This window comes from Neoarius graeffei, chromosome 27 (genome assembly GCF_027579695.1).
Source record: "Neoarius graeffei isolate fNeoGra1 chromosome 27, fNeoGra1.pri, whole genome shotgun sequence".
NCBI classification, from domain to species: domain Eukaryota; kingdom Metazoa; phylum Chordata; class Actinopteri; order Siluriformes; family Ariidae; genus Neoarius; species Neoarius graeffei.
Window position 1 is genome coordinate 30,093,537 of NC_083595.1, and position 15,363 is coordinate 30,108,899.

Genomic DNA, 15,363 nt, shown 5'->3' on the forward strand with positions numbered 1-15,363 from the left:
AAAGAGTTTTGGATGGGCGGCACGGTGGTGTAGTGGTTAGCGCTGTCGCCTCACAACAAGAAGGTCCTGGGTTCGAGCCCCATGGCCGGCGAGGGCCTTTCTGTGCGGAGTTTGCATGTTCTCCCCATGTCCGCATGGGTTTCCTCTGGGTGCTCCGGTTTCCCCCACAGTCCAAAGACATGCAGGTTAGGTTAACTGGTGACTCTAAATTGACCGTAGGTGTGAATGTGAGTGTGAATGGTTGTCTGTGTCTATGTGTCAGCCCTGTGATGACCTGGCGACTTGTCCAGGGTGTACCCCGCCTTTCGCCCGTAGTCAGCTGGGATAGGCTCCAGCTTGCCTGCGACCCTGTAGAAGGATAAAGCGGCTAGAGATAATGAGATGAGATGAGAGTTTTGGATTTCAGTTCAGTATCAAAAGTTACACGTCAGACAATATTGTAAAGCACGCTGTGGCTAAGAAAACATTTATTCATTTACCTTCTGCTTTCCCTGGAGAGTGTCAACAGGCTGAGAAATTCAGCCCAGACATCTCTATCCCTGGTCACAGATTCCAGGGGTATCTCCAGATGTTCCCAAGTCAGCTGTGTGATATCTTCTTTCCAGCCAATCCTGGATCTGTCCCAAGGTCTCCGTCCAGTGCGCTCTGGCTACAAACCACATCAGCTCAGCATGATTTGGATCTACTCTGATGTCCTCCCAGAGTACTGAACTCATCACCCTGTCACAGAAAATATCACAGGAGTGAGTAATATTTGAAGTAAATCATGTGAAATCGATATCCACTCAAATGCTGTAATCATACATCACATCCACCATTGACAATTCCAACACAGACCACCAGAGGGCACCTTCAGTCACATTTTTGAATTTCTTCCTTTTGTCAGTCTCGCTTCAGGGAAAGTGTTGGGAATTGAACCCTAGCACCTTCAAGCTGGTCCTGGGTTCGAGCCCTGGGGCCGGCGAGGGCCTTTCTGTGTGGAGTTTGCATGTTCTCCCCGTGTCCGCGTGGGTTTCCTCCGGGTGCTCCGGTTTCCCCCACAGTCCAAAGACATGCAAGTTAGGTTAACTGGTGACTCTAAATTGACCGTAGGTGTGAATGTGAGTGTGAATGGTTGTCTGTGTCTATGTGTCAGCCCTGCGATGACCTGGCGACTTGTCCAGGGTGTACCCCGCCTTTCGCCCGTAGTCAGCTGGGATAGGCTCCAGCTTGCCTGCGACCCTGTAGAAGGATAAAGCGGCTAGAGATAATGAGATGAGATGAGACCTTCAAGCTGCCAGTTTTGGGCCCTTGGGCAAGGCCCTTAACCTACATCATATCGACCTGTTCTATCCATATTGACTCCTATAGAGGTGGGGAAAAGATGTAAGAACAACAAGTTGTTTATACACACCTGTTTTGTGTTCCCCTTGTTGCGGAGCATTATGTTGTTATATTGTACTTGTGTTACTGTTAGTAGTGTGTATTCCTGCTGATGTTCCTTTCACTGCTGTGGTTTTGTTAGTGTTCCATTAAAATCTTTGTATCAGGATCCTGCCTCAGATTTGTCACAATATCAAAATTCACATTCAGCTGGCTGAAGAGTTTAATTAAGGCTTTTTCATTAGCAGGCAATAAGATTTTTTTTATTGTCATTGCACAGGCAATTTAATTTAGTTTAGCAGCAATGCAGATAACATGCAGTTACAGCATGATCCAACATATATTGCAAAAGAAAAAAAAATAAACCAGATGGGCCATATACACCAGCAACAGATCAGGGAAAGAAGCTGTTCCTTAATCTTGTTATGAGTGTGTAGATGGACCAGTAGCATTTCCTTGATATTAAGAGGACAAACAGGTAGTGTCCAGGGTTGAATGAGTCCCTGGTGATCATGGGCGCCGCCAGGGGGGGAAAGGTTAGAACAATTCTAGGGGCTCAGCACTGCCATGGGGCCCTTTAAGGGGCTGATAATATGCTTTTAATGATTTTAATAAGACTTTTGAAATAACAATAATGCAATATTCCATCTGGTAAAATGAGCTAATTGAACAAGGTTGTCTATTTCTTGAGTTCTTCAACATATTGTCATTTAACCCTCCCCCTTTTGCGAAATGGTACGGTTCAGTTCTGGTAGAAGCGCGATGCGTTAAATCTGTGTGCTGATCAGTGCAACGCTACTTGCTGCTGTGTCGCGGTGCAGCAGCCAGCCAGCCAGCAGTGGAGTGCGTACAGTCTATGATCGCTAAATATGAAGAGTGGCTGTCAAAAACGTAAAGAAAGGCAGCTGAAAGCTGAGAGGGACTGGAGAGGCAGGCAACTGGTCACTCAGTTATTCCCAAAGAAAGGTAGCTATCGCTCACGTGTGTTCAAAATATTAGCGAATGGTAAATGAACAGTATGAATGTGGTTGGATTAGCCTATCAAGAGAACACTTTTACAGTTTGTAAAGTGACATTTTTTCCATTTTAATAACTGAACTGACTTGTGTGATAAACAAGATGAAATATTATGTTATGCTGGTGCTAATAACTAGTGCTAATAACCAGTTTCATAACTAATGGGGTGCCCTAAATATGCACAGATTCAGCCTCAGGGGGACCTCCGCCCTACCAAACCACTGAACCCCCCTTTGGAGAAGGAGGTAAGCAGCAATACAACCCATAAATGCTTTAGGATTGAAGTTTTTAATGAGCGAGCGCCATATACAGTTTGCTAGATTAAACTGTTGCTAATACACAAAGGACCTCACACCTCAGTTTGAGTATGAAATCAGGCATCTCAACACAGTATATTCTGACACTTTCCCATCTTATTGCACAAGCCTTGATCTACTCAATGCAATTTATAAAATGCAACTCCAGAGCACATAACAATCCATGGGATTTCCATAGGTATTTTGATGCTGGGTAGAAAACTTTTTCTATGATTTATTAGCAGTCACATCACACATTTCACTACCAATTGTCCTAGCACAAGAAGGCATGTGGCAAAATCTTGAATTTTCATTTGTGATTGTAAATGCACCAGAATTAGTCACTGACCAGTTTTCATCTAGTCCCTGGTAGGTTAATACATAAAATGTAATAAAGTCACAAACTCAAGGCCCATGGGCTATCAAAAGTCAAATAATGACAATAGTGCAATTGTGACGAGGGTGGGCAAAGTTGGGGGGCCCAAAATTCTAATCTTTCATGGGGCCCAAAATTTCTGGCGGCGCCCCTGCTGGTGATGCTCAAGGCTTTCTTAAGGCAGCAGCTGATGGAAATTTCTTTGGTGTAGTTTTACTCCATTGATATATTTAGCACACATGCACCAAATGACAGTTTACTAATGTTATTAGAAATACAAAACAAATAAACAACAGGTCTTACCTCTATAATTATATATTTTGTAGACTTATTTCTGGAAACCCAGAACACCACATTACCTATGAATCTTCTTAAGTCATATAGAATCCATTCTGTGGTAAACTGTGTAAATGTCTTCATTTCATGTGTTCACACTTTTCTTGAAAATACAAGGTTAATAGGTCTCATAATTTAAGTGCTTCATACTCTTTTCCTTATTTTAACACAGCCTCTGTATCTTGTGCATGGATATAATGTGTCAGAGATGGATGTGCCGTGTATAAGACTGTCAGGAGTGGCGAGCTGAGGTGAAGTGAGGACCCAAGAACAGACTCAGAAAACAGGCAATGTAAAGAGAAAACTTCTTTAATGAAGTAGATGGCAGAAAGGCAAAAAGGTACTGTAGGGCTCAGGCAAAAAACACCTGTAGTCAAAAAACAGGCCAGGAGGTCAGAAACACAGAGGAGCAGGTAGACATGATCAAGGACAAAAAACAGGACAGAAAAAACCTTCACAAAACTGATGAACACAGGGACAAGGGAAATCCAGGCAGAGGTAGCAAAAGACACAATTCAAAAGAACAGGCAGGCAAAAATGGACAAAAAAACTGGACAGAAAAACAAGGAAAAATTCAGGCAGGGGGAATAAAGACGACACAATACCAATGAGTTGTAGCAAGGCGAGGAAAGTCTACAAGAGACAGTCTGGCAAATGGAGTAGCTCCAAACAGTTCTAAAAAAGCCCTGGCTGATGGGAGAGGAGTGGTAGCAGGTGTGGTAGCACCGCTTCAGGAAATGGCCTTCAGCAAGGCAGGACTGAATTCCTGTCCTGGATCTGGCCTGGAGCCAGCATGGAAGTCCCACAATCTAAGGCATGGATGGACTGGATCGGATTGTGACAGTACCCCCCTCCCCTTCAACGGGCGCCTTCAGGCGCCTTAGAAAGTGCCTCAGGGTGTTGTTGGGGGAAGTCCATGATGAGAGTGGGATCCATGATGAACCTGGCAGGAACCCAGCTCCTCTCCTCAGGACCATACCCCTCCCAATCAACCAGGTACTGGAGTCCTCTGCCTCGGTGTCGTACCTTCAGCAACCTCCTGACAGTGAAGACCTCACCACCATCTATGAACCTGGGAGGAGGAGGAGGGGGTTTGGAGGGTGGGGACAGGGAACTGGAGACAAGGAGTTTGACTTGGGAGACATGGAAAGTTGGGTGAATATGGTGCATGGTTACGGGCAGAGATAGTCTTACAGAGCAGGGATTAGTTACCTTGGAGACGGGAAAAGGTCCTATGAATCTGGGAGCCAATTTGCAGAAGATTGTCTTGAGGGGCAAGTGGCGAGCATTACCTGCTGCCCCACCCGATAGATGGGAGCTGCCGAGTGGTGTTTGTCAGTTTGATCTTTAAACATCTTGACAGAACATAGGAGCTTTTTTCTGGTCAATACCCATGTTCTCCTGAAGCGGCGCACAAACATATGGGCAGAGGGCACGGCGATGACTTCTTGGACAGGGAAGAGTGGTGGCTGGTAACCCAGAGAGCACTGGAAGGGGGAAAGACCTGTAGCAGAGATGGGTAAGGAGTTGTGAGCATACTCTATCCAAGGAAGGGTCTTGCTCCAGGAGGCAGCATCCTTGGACACTATGCACCTGAGAGCCACTTCCAGCTCCTGGTTGGCCCATTCCGTCTGTCCATTGGTCTGAGGGTGAAAATCTGAAGATAGACTGCGAGAAGCACCAATGAGTTTACAGAAAGCCTTCCAGAATTGGGCAGAGAACTGGGGTCCACAGTCTGATACGATGTCTGAGGGGAGTCCGTGTAGACAGAAAACATGGAGTGTCAGCAATTCGGCAGTCTCCTTGGTGGTGGGAAGTTTAGGCAGAGGGATAAAATGAACAGCTTTAGAAAAACAGTCGACAACAGTGAGGATACAAGTATTGGCACCTGAATTAGGGAGTCCTGTGACGAAATCCAGGGCTATGTGTTACCAGGGCCGATGGGGAACAGGAAGGGGTCTCAGCAGGCTGGCAGGGGGTCTGTTGCCAGTCTTGTTCCTGGCACAGATGTTGCAAGCTGCCACAAACCTCTGGACATCCTCCTTGATGGATGGTCACCAAAAATGTTGTCAGATAAGTGCCAGAGTCTGGGCTGCTCCTGGGTGGCATGCCATTCTGGAACTGTGACCCCACTGCAACACCTTTGCCCGCACAGAAACAATGAAGGTTAGGAGCTGCATTACTGGGTCCTGCTCATGGGCCTTCTGGACCAGGGTTTCCACCTCTAACAGAGTGGCTCCTACCAGGCACCATGGAGGAAGGATGGTCTCAGGGGAGGTAGAGTCCTCCTGGAGGGGAGAAAACATTCTGGACAAGGCATTGGGCTTACCATTCTTAGAACCTGGGCAGAAGGAAAGTGTGAACTTGAAGTGAGAAAAGAAGAGACCATCGGGCCTGACGAGAATTGAGGTGCTTGGCAGTCCTGAGGTATTTGAGGTTCTTGTGATCTGTCCATATGATGAAGGGAAGGTCTGACCCCTCCAACCAATGTCTCCATTCTTCCAAGGCCAGTTTAATGGCCAACAGTTCCCTATTGCCAATGTCATAGTTTCTCTCAGAGGGGGAAAGCCGATGAGAGAAGAAGGAGCAAGGATAAAGCTTGTCACTAGCCAATCTTTGGGACAATATGGCCCCCACCCCTGACTCCGAAGCATCGACCTCAACCACAAACTGCTGGGACGGATCTGGAATGGTGAGTATAGGTGCTGATGTGAACCTTCGTTTGAGCTCGGAGAATGCTTTCTCGGCCCCTTCCTCCCAGCTGAAAGGGACCTTGGTGGAAGTTAGAGCCATGAGGGGCCCAGCCACCGTACTAAAGTTCCTGATGAATCGCCTGTAGAAATTCTCAAACCCAAGAAACCGCTGGAGTTCACTGAGAGGACGGGGTGGGCCAGTCAGCAACTGCCTTGAGTTTCAGGGGGTCCATCTGAATCTGTGTGGGGGAGATAATGAAACCCAGAAAGGAGACAGAACTCCTATGGAACTCACATTTCTTGGCCTTAACAAAAAGTTTATTTTCCAGGAGTTGCTGAAGGACCTGCCTGATGTGGATGCGGTGTTCATCAAGGGAGCGGGGGGAAAAATCCAGATAAACAAACAAACAAAAAAAAAACCATTAAGGTAGTCCCTCAGGACATCATTAATGAGGGCCTACCGAGATGGACATGCCGTGTACAACACAAAGAGATGGACATGCCATGTACAATACAGAGAGATGGACATAGCTTGTATAACACAGAGAGATGGACATGACGTGTATAACACAGAGAGATGGACATGCCGTGTACAAGACAGAGAGATGGACATGCCATGTATAAGACAGAGAGATGGACATGCCGTGTACAAGACAGAGAGATGGACATGCCGTGTACAAGACAGAGAGATGAACATGCCGTGTATAACACAGAGAGATGGACATGCCGTGTACAAGACAGAGAGATGAACATGCCGTGTATAACACAGAGAGATGGACGTGCCGTGTACAAGACAGAGAGATGGACATGCCGTGTACAAGACAGAGAGCTGGACATGCCGTGTATAACAGAGAGAGATGGACATGCCGTGTACAAGACAGAGAGATGGACATGCCGTGTATAACACAGAGAGATGGACATTCCGTGTATAAGACAGAGAGATGGACATACCGTGTACAAGACAGGGAGATGGACATGCCGTGTACAAGACAGAGAGATGGACATGCCGTGTACAAGACAAAGAGATGGACATGCCGTGTACAAGACAGAGAGATGGACATGCCGTGTACAAGACAGAGAGATGGACATGCCGTGTACAACACAGAGAGATGGACATGCCGTGTACAACACAGAGAGATGGACATGCCGTGTACAACACAGAGAGATGGACATACTGTGTATAAGACAGAGAGAGAGACATGACATGTAAAAGACAGAGAGAAGGACATGCTGTGTATAACACAGAGAGATGGACAAACCGTGTATAACACAGAGAGATGGACATACCGTGTATAAGACAGAGAGAGAGAGAGACATGCCGTGTATAACACAGAGAGATGGACATACTGTATGTATGACAGAGACATACTGTGCGTTAGATAGATAGATAGATAGATAGATAGATAGATAGATAGATAGATAGATAGATAGATAGATAGATAGATCATGTTTACTCTCTGTTTACAGTGTATCTTCACAGTGAAAATAATTTATTTCTAACAACACAAAAACCTAGATTTTTTGGTTTGATTAAATTTGCGAATGTGTGAATATTTATGCATAAGAAGCCTCGTTTGCATACACAGATGTGTTCACTATATGTATTTTTTTTTAAAAGATCCAGTAAAAAAAAAACCTTATATGAACATCAGCTAGCAGATATCAGAATATCAAAAGGCAAAGATTTATTGTGTTTCTTCTTCTACTGTTGAAAATAATACACGGATTTCTCTCCCCCCGTGTGTCTTCCTTTAATTATTCCATTGAACACTTCGGGTCTGTGTTTCATATCAATACAAAACAACAGCGCCTCCTATTGGTCGGTCGGCTGCAGCGCGTTACCATGTATGGACTGGTCACGTCATGTGCATTCAGTGCGCAATGTGGTGAAGTGACTCTCTCTCTCTCTCTCTCTCTCTCTCTCTGTCTGTCTGTCTCTGAGATACAGCCCAGCGTTAGTAACTCTGCTGCTCGAGATGGATCTCTGAGGACAAACTCAGACGCATTTTCACGGGCTTTAGAGGATTTTCCTTCAGCTTCGACTACACACACATCCAGACACTCAGAGGAGTTGTGTTTATGCGACAAGGACACAGACAAAGGATACTCTGTGAAGTCCAAGTAACAACACGAACTGGTGTATAAGGTGTCTCTGTATAAACAGCTGTAACTATGGTGAGTTACCTTTCCTACCTTTCACACTCACCTGCCTGTGTGTCTTTCACTTTGTGCTCTGAATCTGGCAAAGGAAACATCTGGCACAGTAATATCTTTCTGTTTTGTATAATTCTGTGTGTATAAAAAATACATCATTCTTTGATTTATTTGTTTGTTTTTATTTATTTTTTTTATTTCTCAGAGATGAACCTTGAACTAACAAGCCACATGACCATGATTGTTTATTAATTGTTCAGTAATCAGGTACACAGACAGGTTAAACCTGAATGGCTGACTTTTTTCAATAAATCCGATGTTTATTTTTCCACTACTTCACTCTCCAAATGACCAAAACTGGGATAGTGTTTGGGAATGAGGATGGGGATGTGAGCGTTTCAGGATCACTGAATGGACCATTGAGGTGTCGTACTGAATTCAGTACCCAGTTCTGTGGAGAAAGAAAAAGCCATAGACTTGGTGTCAGGTTTGCTATTGTGCCTTGCTTCACTTGCCTCTCTACTCCCTGTTTCTTATTCCTAATATGATCTCGAACAGAGAGTATACTCTGATTGCCTTTGTTTTTGTTTTTTGACAATCGTTATATTAAGACAAAAAGAGAGCCATGGTTAAGAGGTCAGCACCAAAGTTACCTAAAGACAACAGTGAGACACGGGACAACAACAACACTGCAAAATAATGGAAAAGGAGAAATCGTATCATACTCCAACACTTCTCATGTAAATAGCTTAAAAAGAGATCTTGTGCTCTCTTCTTTGACATCTTCGAAGTGGGGTCGATGTGGATAGGGTTAAGACCGTTGGGCAAACGTTCAACAGTGGAAGACTGGCTGAACTGGGACTCAATCCATCGACCTTCCAGTCAGTAGCCCTGATTACGTTCTTTGTTTCTCTAAGTCAGTCCATGACGATGGAGATCTATCACTAAAAGCTGTTTTACCAAATTCAAATCTCACACATCTCAAAATAAATGTGTCTCTAAGAGCATAACTTGTTCACCATGCTTTTTTATTTGGTTGGCTTTTTGTTTACAGATAGAACAGAAGATGACCAAGAAAGGACCTCAGTCCTTCTGTCCAGTTCTGGTAACTAGAACTAGAGTAGGCTAGAAAGACTGTCTGTTCAATGTGCAAGGCTACATGGAGTCGAGTTATTCACAAAACATCTGCATTGGTTTCTTGGCCCATTTTAGGAATGTGTAATATATGTAGGCTAAATGCAGGTCAGCGTTACCTACAGAGACATAATATCCATAATTATCATCCATACAGGACACTTTTTCGATGGAATAAAAACGTTTTATTCCCTTCTAGCGGGTGTCATTCATTTGTTTTGACAGCATGCGGTATTCTTAGCATATCACTTGTCCTACGTGTATTACGTCACTCTACCCAATGGAGAATGAGCATTCAATATAGTTTATGATATTGCATGGTTGTCAAGACAACATGACGTCACATGTCGGAGATGTAAAACTTCCATGCTAGCGAGCGACTGTGACAATCTGTAAACAAACATGACCGCCAGGTTTGCTTCATTAAATATGGAAGATTTTGAAAGAGAAAGACGTGTTGAACACCCAAAAGGAATGCATAATAATAATAATAATAATAATAATAATAATAATGGCTTTTTTTCATGCTCTATCAGATATATTGCATTCAGCTAGCATGATGTTGAACTCGTCTTCAACTCGTTCAGTATCATGCTAGCTGAATGGAATATATCTGATAGAGCATGAAAAAAAGCCATTATTATTATTATTATTATACATACTCTTCATATCAGCATTCTCGAAGGCCAACTCTAGCTTACCCATGACTCAATGCTGGTAGCGTGGCAATCCAGTTAGCTTCCACCCGGCATAGTAGTAGCATTAGTGAAGGCCGACGGTAGCTTACCCGCGACTCGGTGCTGTTAGCGCGGCAATCCAGTTAGCTTCCACCCGGCATAGTAGTAGTGTTAATGAAGGCTGATGCTAGCTTACCCGTGACTCAGTACTGTTAGCGCGGCAGTCTAATTACCTTCCAGCCAGTGTAGTGTTAGCGAAGGCCAACGCTAGCACAGTCAAGCGGAATATTATTATTATTATTATTATTATTATTATTATTTTCCCTGTGTAATTTACTTAGTTACTTTTAAAATCAATATCGACAACTACACACAATGGAGCGATTCTCTCAAAATCTTGATGAAGCAAACCTGGCGGCCATGTTTATTTACAAACTGTCACAGTCGCTTGCTAGCGCGGAAGGTTTACGTCTCTGACATGTGATGTCATGTTGTCTTGACAACGTGCAACATTGTAACAATATTGCACACCCATTCTCCATTGGGGAGAGTGGCGTAATGCATGGAGGATAAGCGATACGATAACAATATTGCATGCGATCAATAAACCCACTAGAAGGGCATAGATGTTTTTATTCCATGGAAAAAGTGTCCTGTATGTATAATAATATTTAATTATATATACATAATATTGCATACAGCCTTTATTCTTTCTGATCACGTCACTATGACAAAAGACTCCAGCTCCAGAGCATCTCATTCTGCACTTCTCTTCTCCATTGCTACTGTATTTCTACTTTTAGTCTCTCTGCACTCACCACAGGGCAGGTTAATCCAGTCCATCCGTCACCTCCGTGCGGTTGCTTTAAGAGCTTGGCCACCTGCAGAACTGGTTTTTCCTTCAGGTTTGCGCTCATAAAACAAGCCTGGTTAAGTGATGCATCACTAATGCACTGTACACCTGTCTAGGTGTGAACTGTTTACATCATCTTAAGTAACATCTCTGCCTTTCTGTGTATAAGATGTTTCTTTGAACATAATTAACGACATGACAGAAAAGCTGAAAGTGACAGTGGTGTTCTCTGCATGGTGATGGAAAGAATGTTTTATTTTTTATTTTTTTCTCCCAAAGAGGCTAATCAGGTTTGTAGAGTTCATTCAGAGAACTACACTTCTTTGTTCCAGTGACTCAGAAGAGTTTTGAGATATTATTGTTTTGACTACAGTTTTGCATCGGCGTCTCCTCCACAAAAGTCCTCATTTTGATGATGGAAACCCAAAGGAAATGGAGTAGACTTCCAACTAGGAGGTAACGCTTAGCATCCACATCTAGTATAAATCCAGCTCCCACATCACTGACGGATCTGCTGCGTCTGTGATGAACTGAGGATCAGACAGAGTTTTTCCAAACACAAGACTTCTCGACGTTCAAACGCAGCATATTGTTCATATTCATTCATTCATTTGGCTTTGTTTTACAAAACCAGAAGTATTCCTTGGATACAGTGAGGCGTCATTGAGAGATGAGATCCACATCTACGTACAGAGCTTAAGATGAATATGACCTTCACAGGGGTGCAGATAACCGTGCGTGAAGGTTATAGACTTCAACTAAACCAATGCCAGTCTCCTTGTGCTTTTTTTCTTTCTGCCTAAAAGGCAAATGTGGGTCAGACTGTGATAGATTTACTGTTTGGTGCATAAAAAACGGCAGTCACATGGACTGTCTGGGACAGCAAGTTAAAAAAAGGTTTGCGCGTTGTTTTCTAATTCTTCTTTTTCTGCCTCTCTGTGTCTTTCTCCGGATACTGAATAGTAGGTTAGTATGACAGCATATGTTTTGCATTAAGAGCTCCAGTGGGGAGGGCTCCCCCATCTCCCGACAATGCACAACACACACACACACACACACACACACACACACACACACACACACACACACACACACACACACACACACACACACATTCAAAACTTAGATTTTGCTCTCTGCCTTGTTCTACCAAGAGACTACAGAGGAATTCAGCCTCTGTATCTGAGCTGTGGTGTTCATGAAGCCCAAGAGCTGAGATGCTCTCTTTTTTTTGCAACCATTTTGATCATTCATTCATCCATCCATTATCCGTAACCGCTTGGCCTGTGCAGGCAAACTCGAGCCTATCCCAGCTGACTATGGGTGAGAGGCAGGGTACACCCTGGACAAGTTGCCAGGTCATCGCAGGGCTGACACTTAGAAATACACAACCATTCACACCTACGGTCAATTTAGAGCCACCAATTATGGCCCTTGTCCACTACCCTTTTTCAGCTCACTTCAGCTCGCTTCAGCCCGACACGGCTCGCGTTTCGACTACCAAAGAACAGCACGACTCAGCTCGCTTCAGCCCTGCTTAGCCCCTAAAACTCGCATCGTTTTGGAGTGGGGCTGAAGCGAGCCAAACCGAGCCGAGTGAGGCTGGGGGCGTGAGCAGACACTCCCCTGTGCACTGATTGGTGAGGAGGAGTGTCCTCACATGCCCACACACGCCCCGCGAGCACGCTGGGATCTGTAAACACCGTAAACCCAGAAGAAGAATAATTACGAATTACGAGAATTTCTGAAGCCTTATGCGCCTCGCCTCATCTATACGCTCTTGCCAGTATCTGTCCGCGTTGTCGGTGACAACAAGCCACAGCACCAAGACCAGCAACACTAACGACTCCATGTCCTCCATGTTTATTGTTTACTATTCGGGTCGTGAGACTACCGCTTAAAAGCTCACTGATGTCACTGTTTGCGCTGCTTAACGACATCAGGTGACGTCCACCCACTTTCGCTAACTCCACCCAATGTGTCCACCCACTTCCAGCCAGCACGGTTCAGCGCGGTTGTAGTCAAAATGCAACTCCAACAGCCCCACTCAGCTCAACTCAGCCCGGCATGGCTCAACCCGACTCAGCCGCGTTTGTAGTGGAAAAGCGGCATTAGCCTAACCTTCATGTCTTTGGACTGTGGAGGAAACCGGAGCACCCAGAGGAAACCCACGCAGACACAGGGAGAACATGCAAACTCCATACAGAAAGGCCCTCAGCCACTGGGCTCGAACCCGAACCTTCTTGCTCTGACGCAACAGTGCTAACCACTACACCATTGTGCCGCCCCCATTTTGATCAATTATGTAAATTTTCCTTGGTCTTCTTCCCTAAAACTGTTCCAGGCTTCAGCGAGCTTCCTGGATATCTGATGAATCAGGTTGAATTCAAGCCTAGCGTTTTTCTTTTTTGGACTCAAACCATTATTGTCCTACCGGGTTTTAAAACTTATTTTTAAAAATGAAACCATAAATAGACTACAACAAATACTTAAGTATGCATTTTTAGTTCTTCTCTGATGAAAAGCCACTAACTTTCCCCTGCATTCTCCAGTTCCACACTGCGTATCCATAATGTTCTCCATAATGTGCTCTGTCCTAAAATGGAGATTTCGTATTTCATGGCATTTTCCTGCACAGCTTTTACTCTGCTGCTGTACTTCTGTTTTAAGACAAGCTAGCCATATTCTGGAAGAGATTATGTTAGCATTCACTCTAGCCAAACCATAAAACCCCATGTTTCATAATGGAATAACAGAAATGGTATATGGTCTGTATTCTCGCTGTCTCATTTTGGACAGCGGTGCAGCCTTAGTGCTTCTTCTAGAGACAGAGAAGTTAAAGACATGATCTTGCAACTGTTATTTACTGCACTGTAGTTCTTCAATGGTTGGCGTATGCTCGATTCAAATGAAAAAAAATCACGTAAAAAAACACAATTTAAGCTTTGGATGTATCCTCCAGAGGAGCTTTTCTTCAGGGAAAGGTGTTGCTCTTGGAGGAATGCAGCTCTGGATCTTCAACCAGCCAGAACTTTGTGACCAGCTTGATTTTTTGCAACATTTCTTAAGGTTGTTCTGTGTCTTGGCTTGTGATAGGGGAAAAAAAACCCTTCTCTGTTTACCCACAGTTCATAGGATGTACAATCTTGTATCTGAAATACCTCAACTGATTTGCATCTCTACCTTACTGGTGCATCAAGGTTTCAAATTTAGAATGCACACTTGCAGGAATCCAGCTTCATCCTTACAACCAGAAGTTTGGTCCCAGATTTGTAGAGGATCACATGGACTAAACTATGACTTCATATTGAGGGTGTGCACCTTTGATGTCTGATGAAGATACTAGTAGTCATGTGACAGATTGAATTTCTGCATGTTTAGCAACACCATTATTCTTTACATCATTCCAGATGTTCAAACTTGATCCGATGAACTCTGGAATGAAGTTGCACGACAGAAATCCTGATACGTTATTTTAGAGATTCATCTGCAAGCGGTTCCTTTGTACCATCCCCCTTCCCTCTCCTGTGTATAGAAATTGCCATTGTTTGGTTTGAGAGTTGTGGTGTTTTGGTTGTCAGCTGGTAGAAAGCTTTGAATGCTGTTTCATACAGCGGTTGTGGAAAAACTAAGCTGACGTTGGCTGCGTTGAGGGGAAAATGGTTTTGTATTGCCAAAAAAATGTAAAACGATGAAAAAGTTACTAAAATAGCTTGAGGGTGAAACATAGCACAGATATGATGACACATTGCTTTTCTTAAAGGAGTATGTAACTAAAGAATTCAAGTGGGCAATAGCGGAGCTCGGCCCGTGTGAGCGGAGCCCCATAGGCATAGAGTGTGGATACATAAAGAAACCCATCAAGTTGTATTCTGATGGTTTTGGTCCTGTGCGTGCCTGCTACTATACCAGTGTTAGTAATTGCCAGTCGTGCACACCGCCTAGTGGCCAGTGTTAGTAATTGCCAGTCGTGCACACCGCCTAGTGGCCAGTGTTAGTAATTGCCAGTCGTGCACACTGCCTAGTGGCCAGTGTTAGTAATTGCCAGTCGTGCACACCGCCTAGTGGCCAGTGTTAGTAATTGCCAGTCGTGCACACCGCCTAGTGGCCAGTGTTAGTAATTGCCAGTCGTAAACACCGCCTAGTGGCCAGTGTTAGTAATTGCCAGTCGTAAACACCGCCTAGTGGCCAGTGTTAGTAATTACCAGTCGTAAACACCGCCTAGTGGCCAGTGTTAACCAGTAAAGAAATAAAATAAAAGAGGCTAGCTATGATATAAGAAAATTCTACAACCCAGAAACAGATGGGAGCTCCATTTTTAGGCAGTGCCTAAATCTACATATTAGTGCTTTATGATATTATTCTATCCACACTATACACACACCTTCACTGGATATGAGCAATCGTGCGCTTTGATTGGCTACTCTACTTCAAGGCTATCAACTCATATACCATGAGTAGAGAA

General features: G+C 44.2%; 1 protein-coding gene across 2 annotated transcripts in view; it reads left to right on the forward strand.

Moving 5' to 3' along the window:
* The first annotated feature begins 8,005 nt into the window (after positions 1-8,005).
* The window catches only part of myo1ea (myosin IEa), a 117,480-nt gene continuing 110,122 nt past the window's right edge, over positions 8,006-15,363 (forward strand). For both annotated transcript variants that reach the window (XM_060911924.1, XM_060911925.1), the window contains exon 1: positions 8,006-8,255. In XM_060911924.1, the coding sequence (XP_060767907.1) occupies positions 8,253-8,255 (3 nt within the window). In that variant the 5' untranslated portion in view covers positions 8,006-8,252. The remainder of the gene's footprint in view (positions 8,256-15,363) is intronic.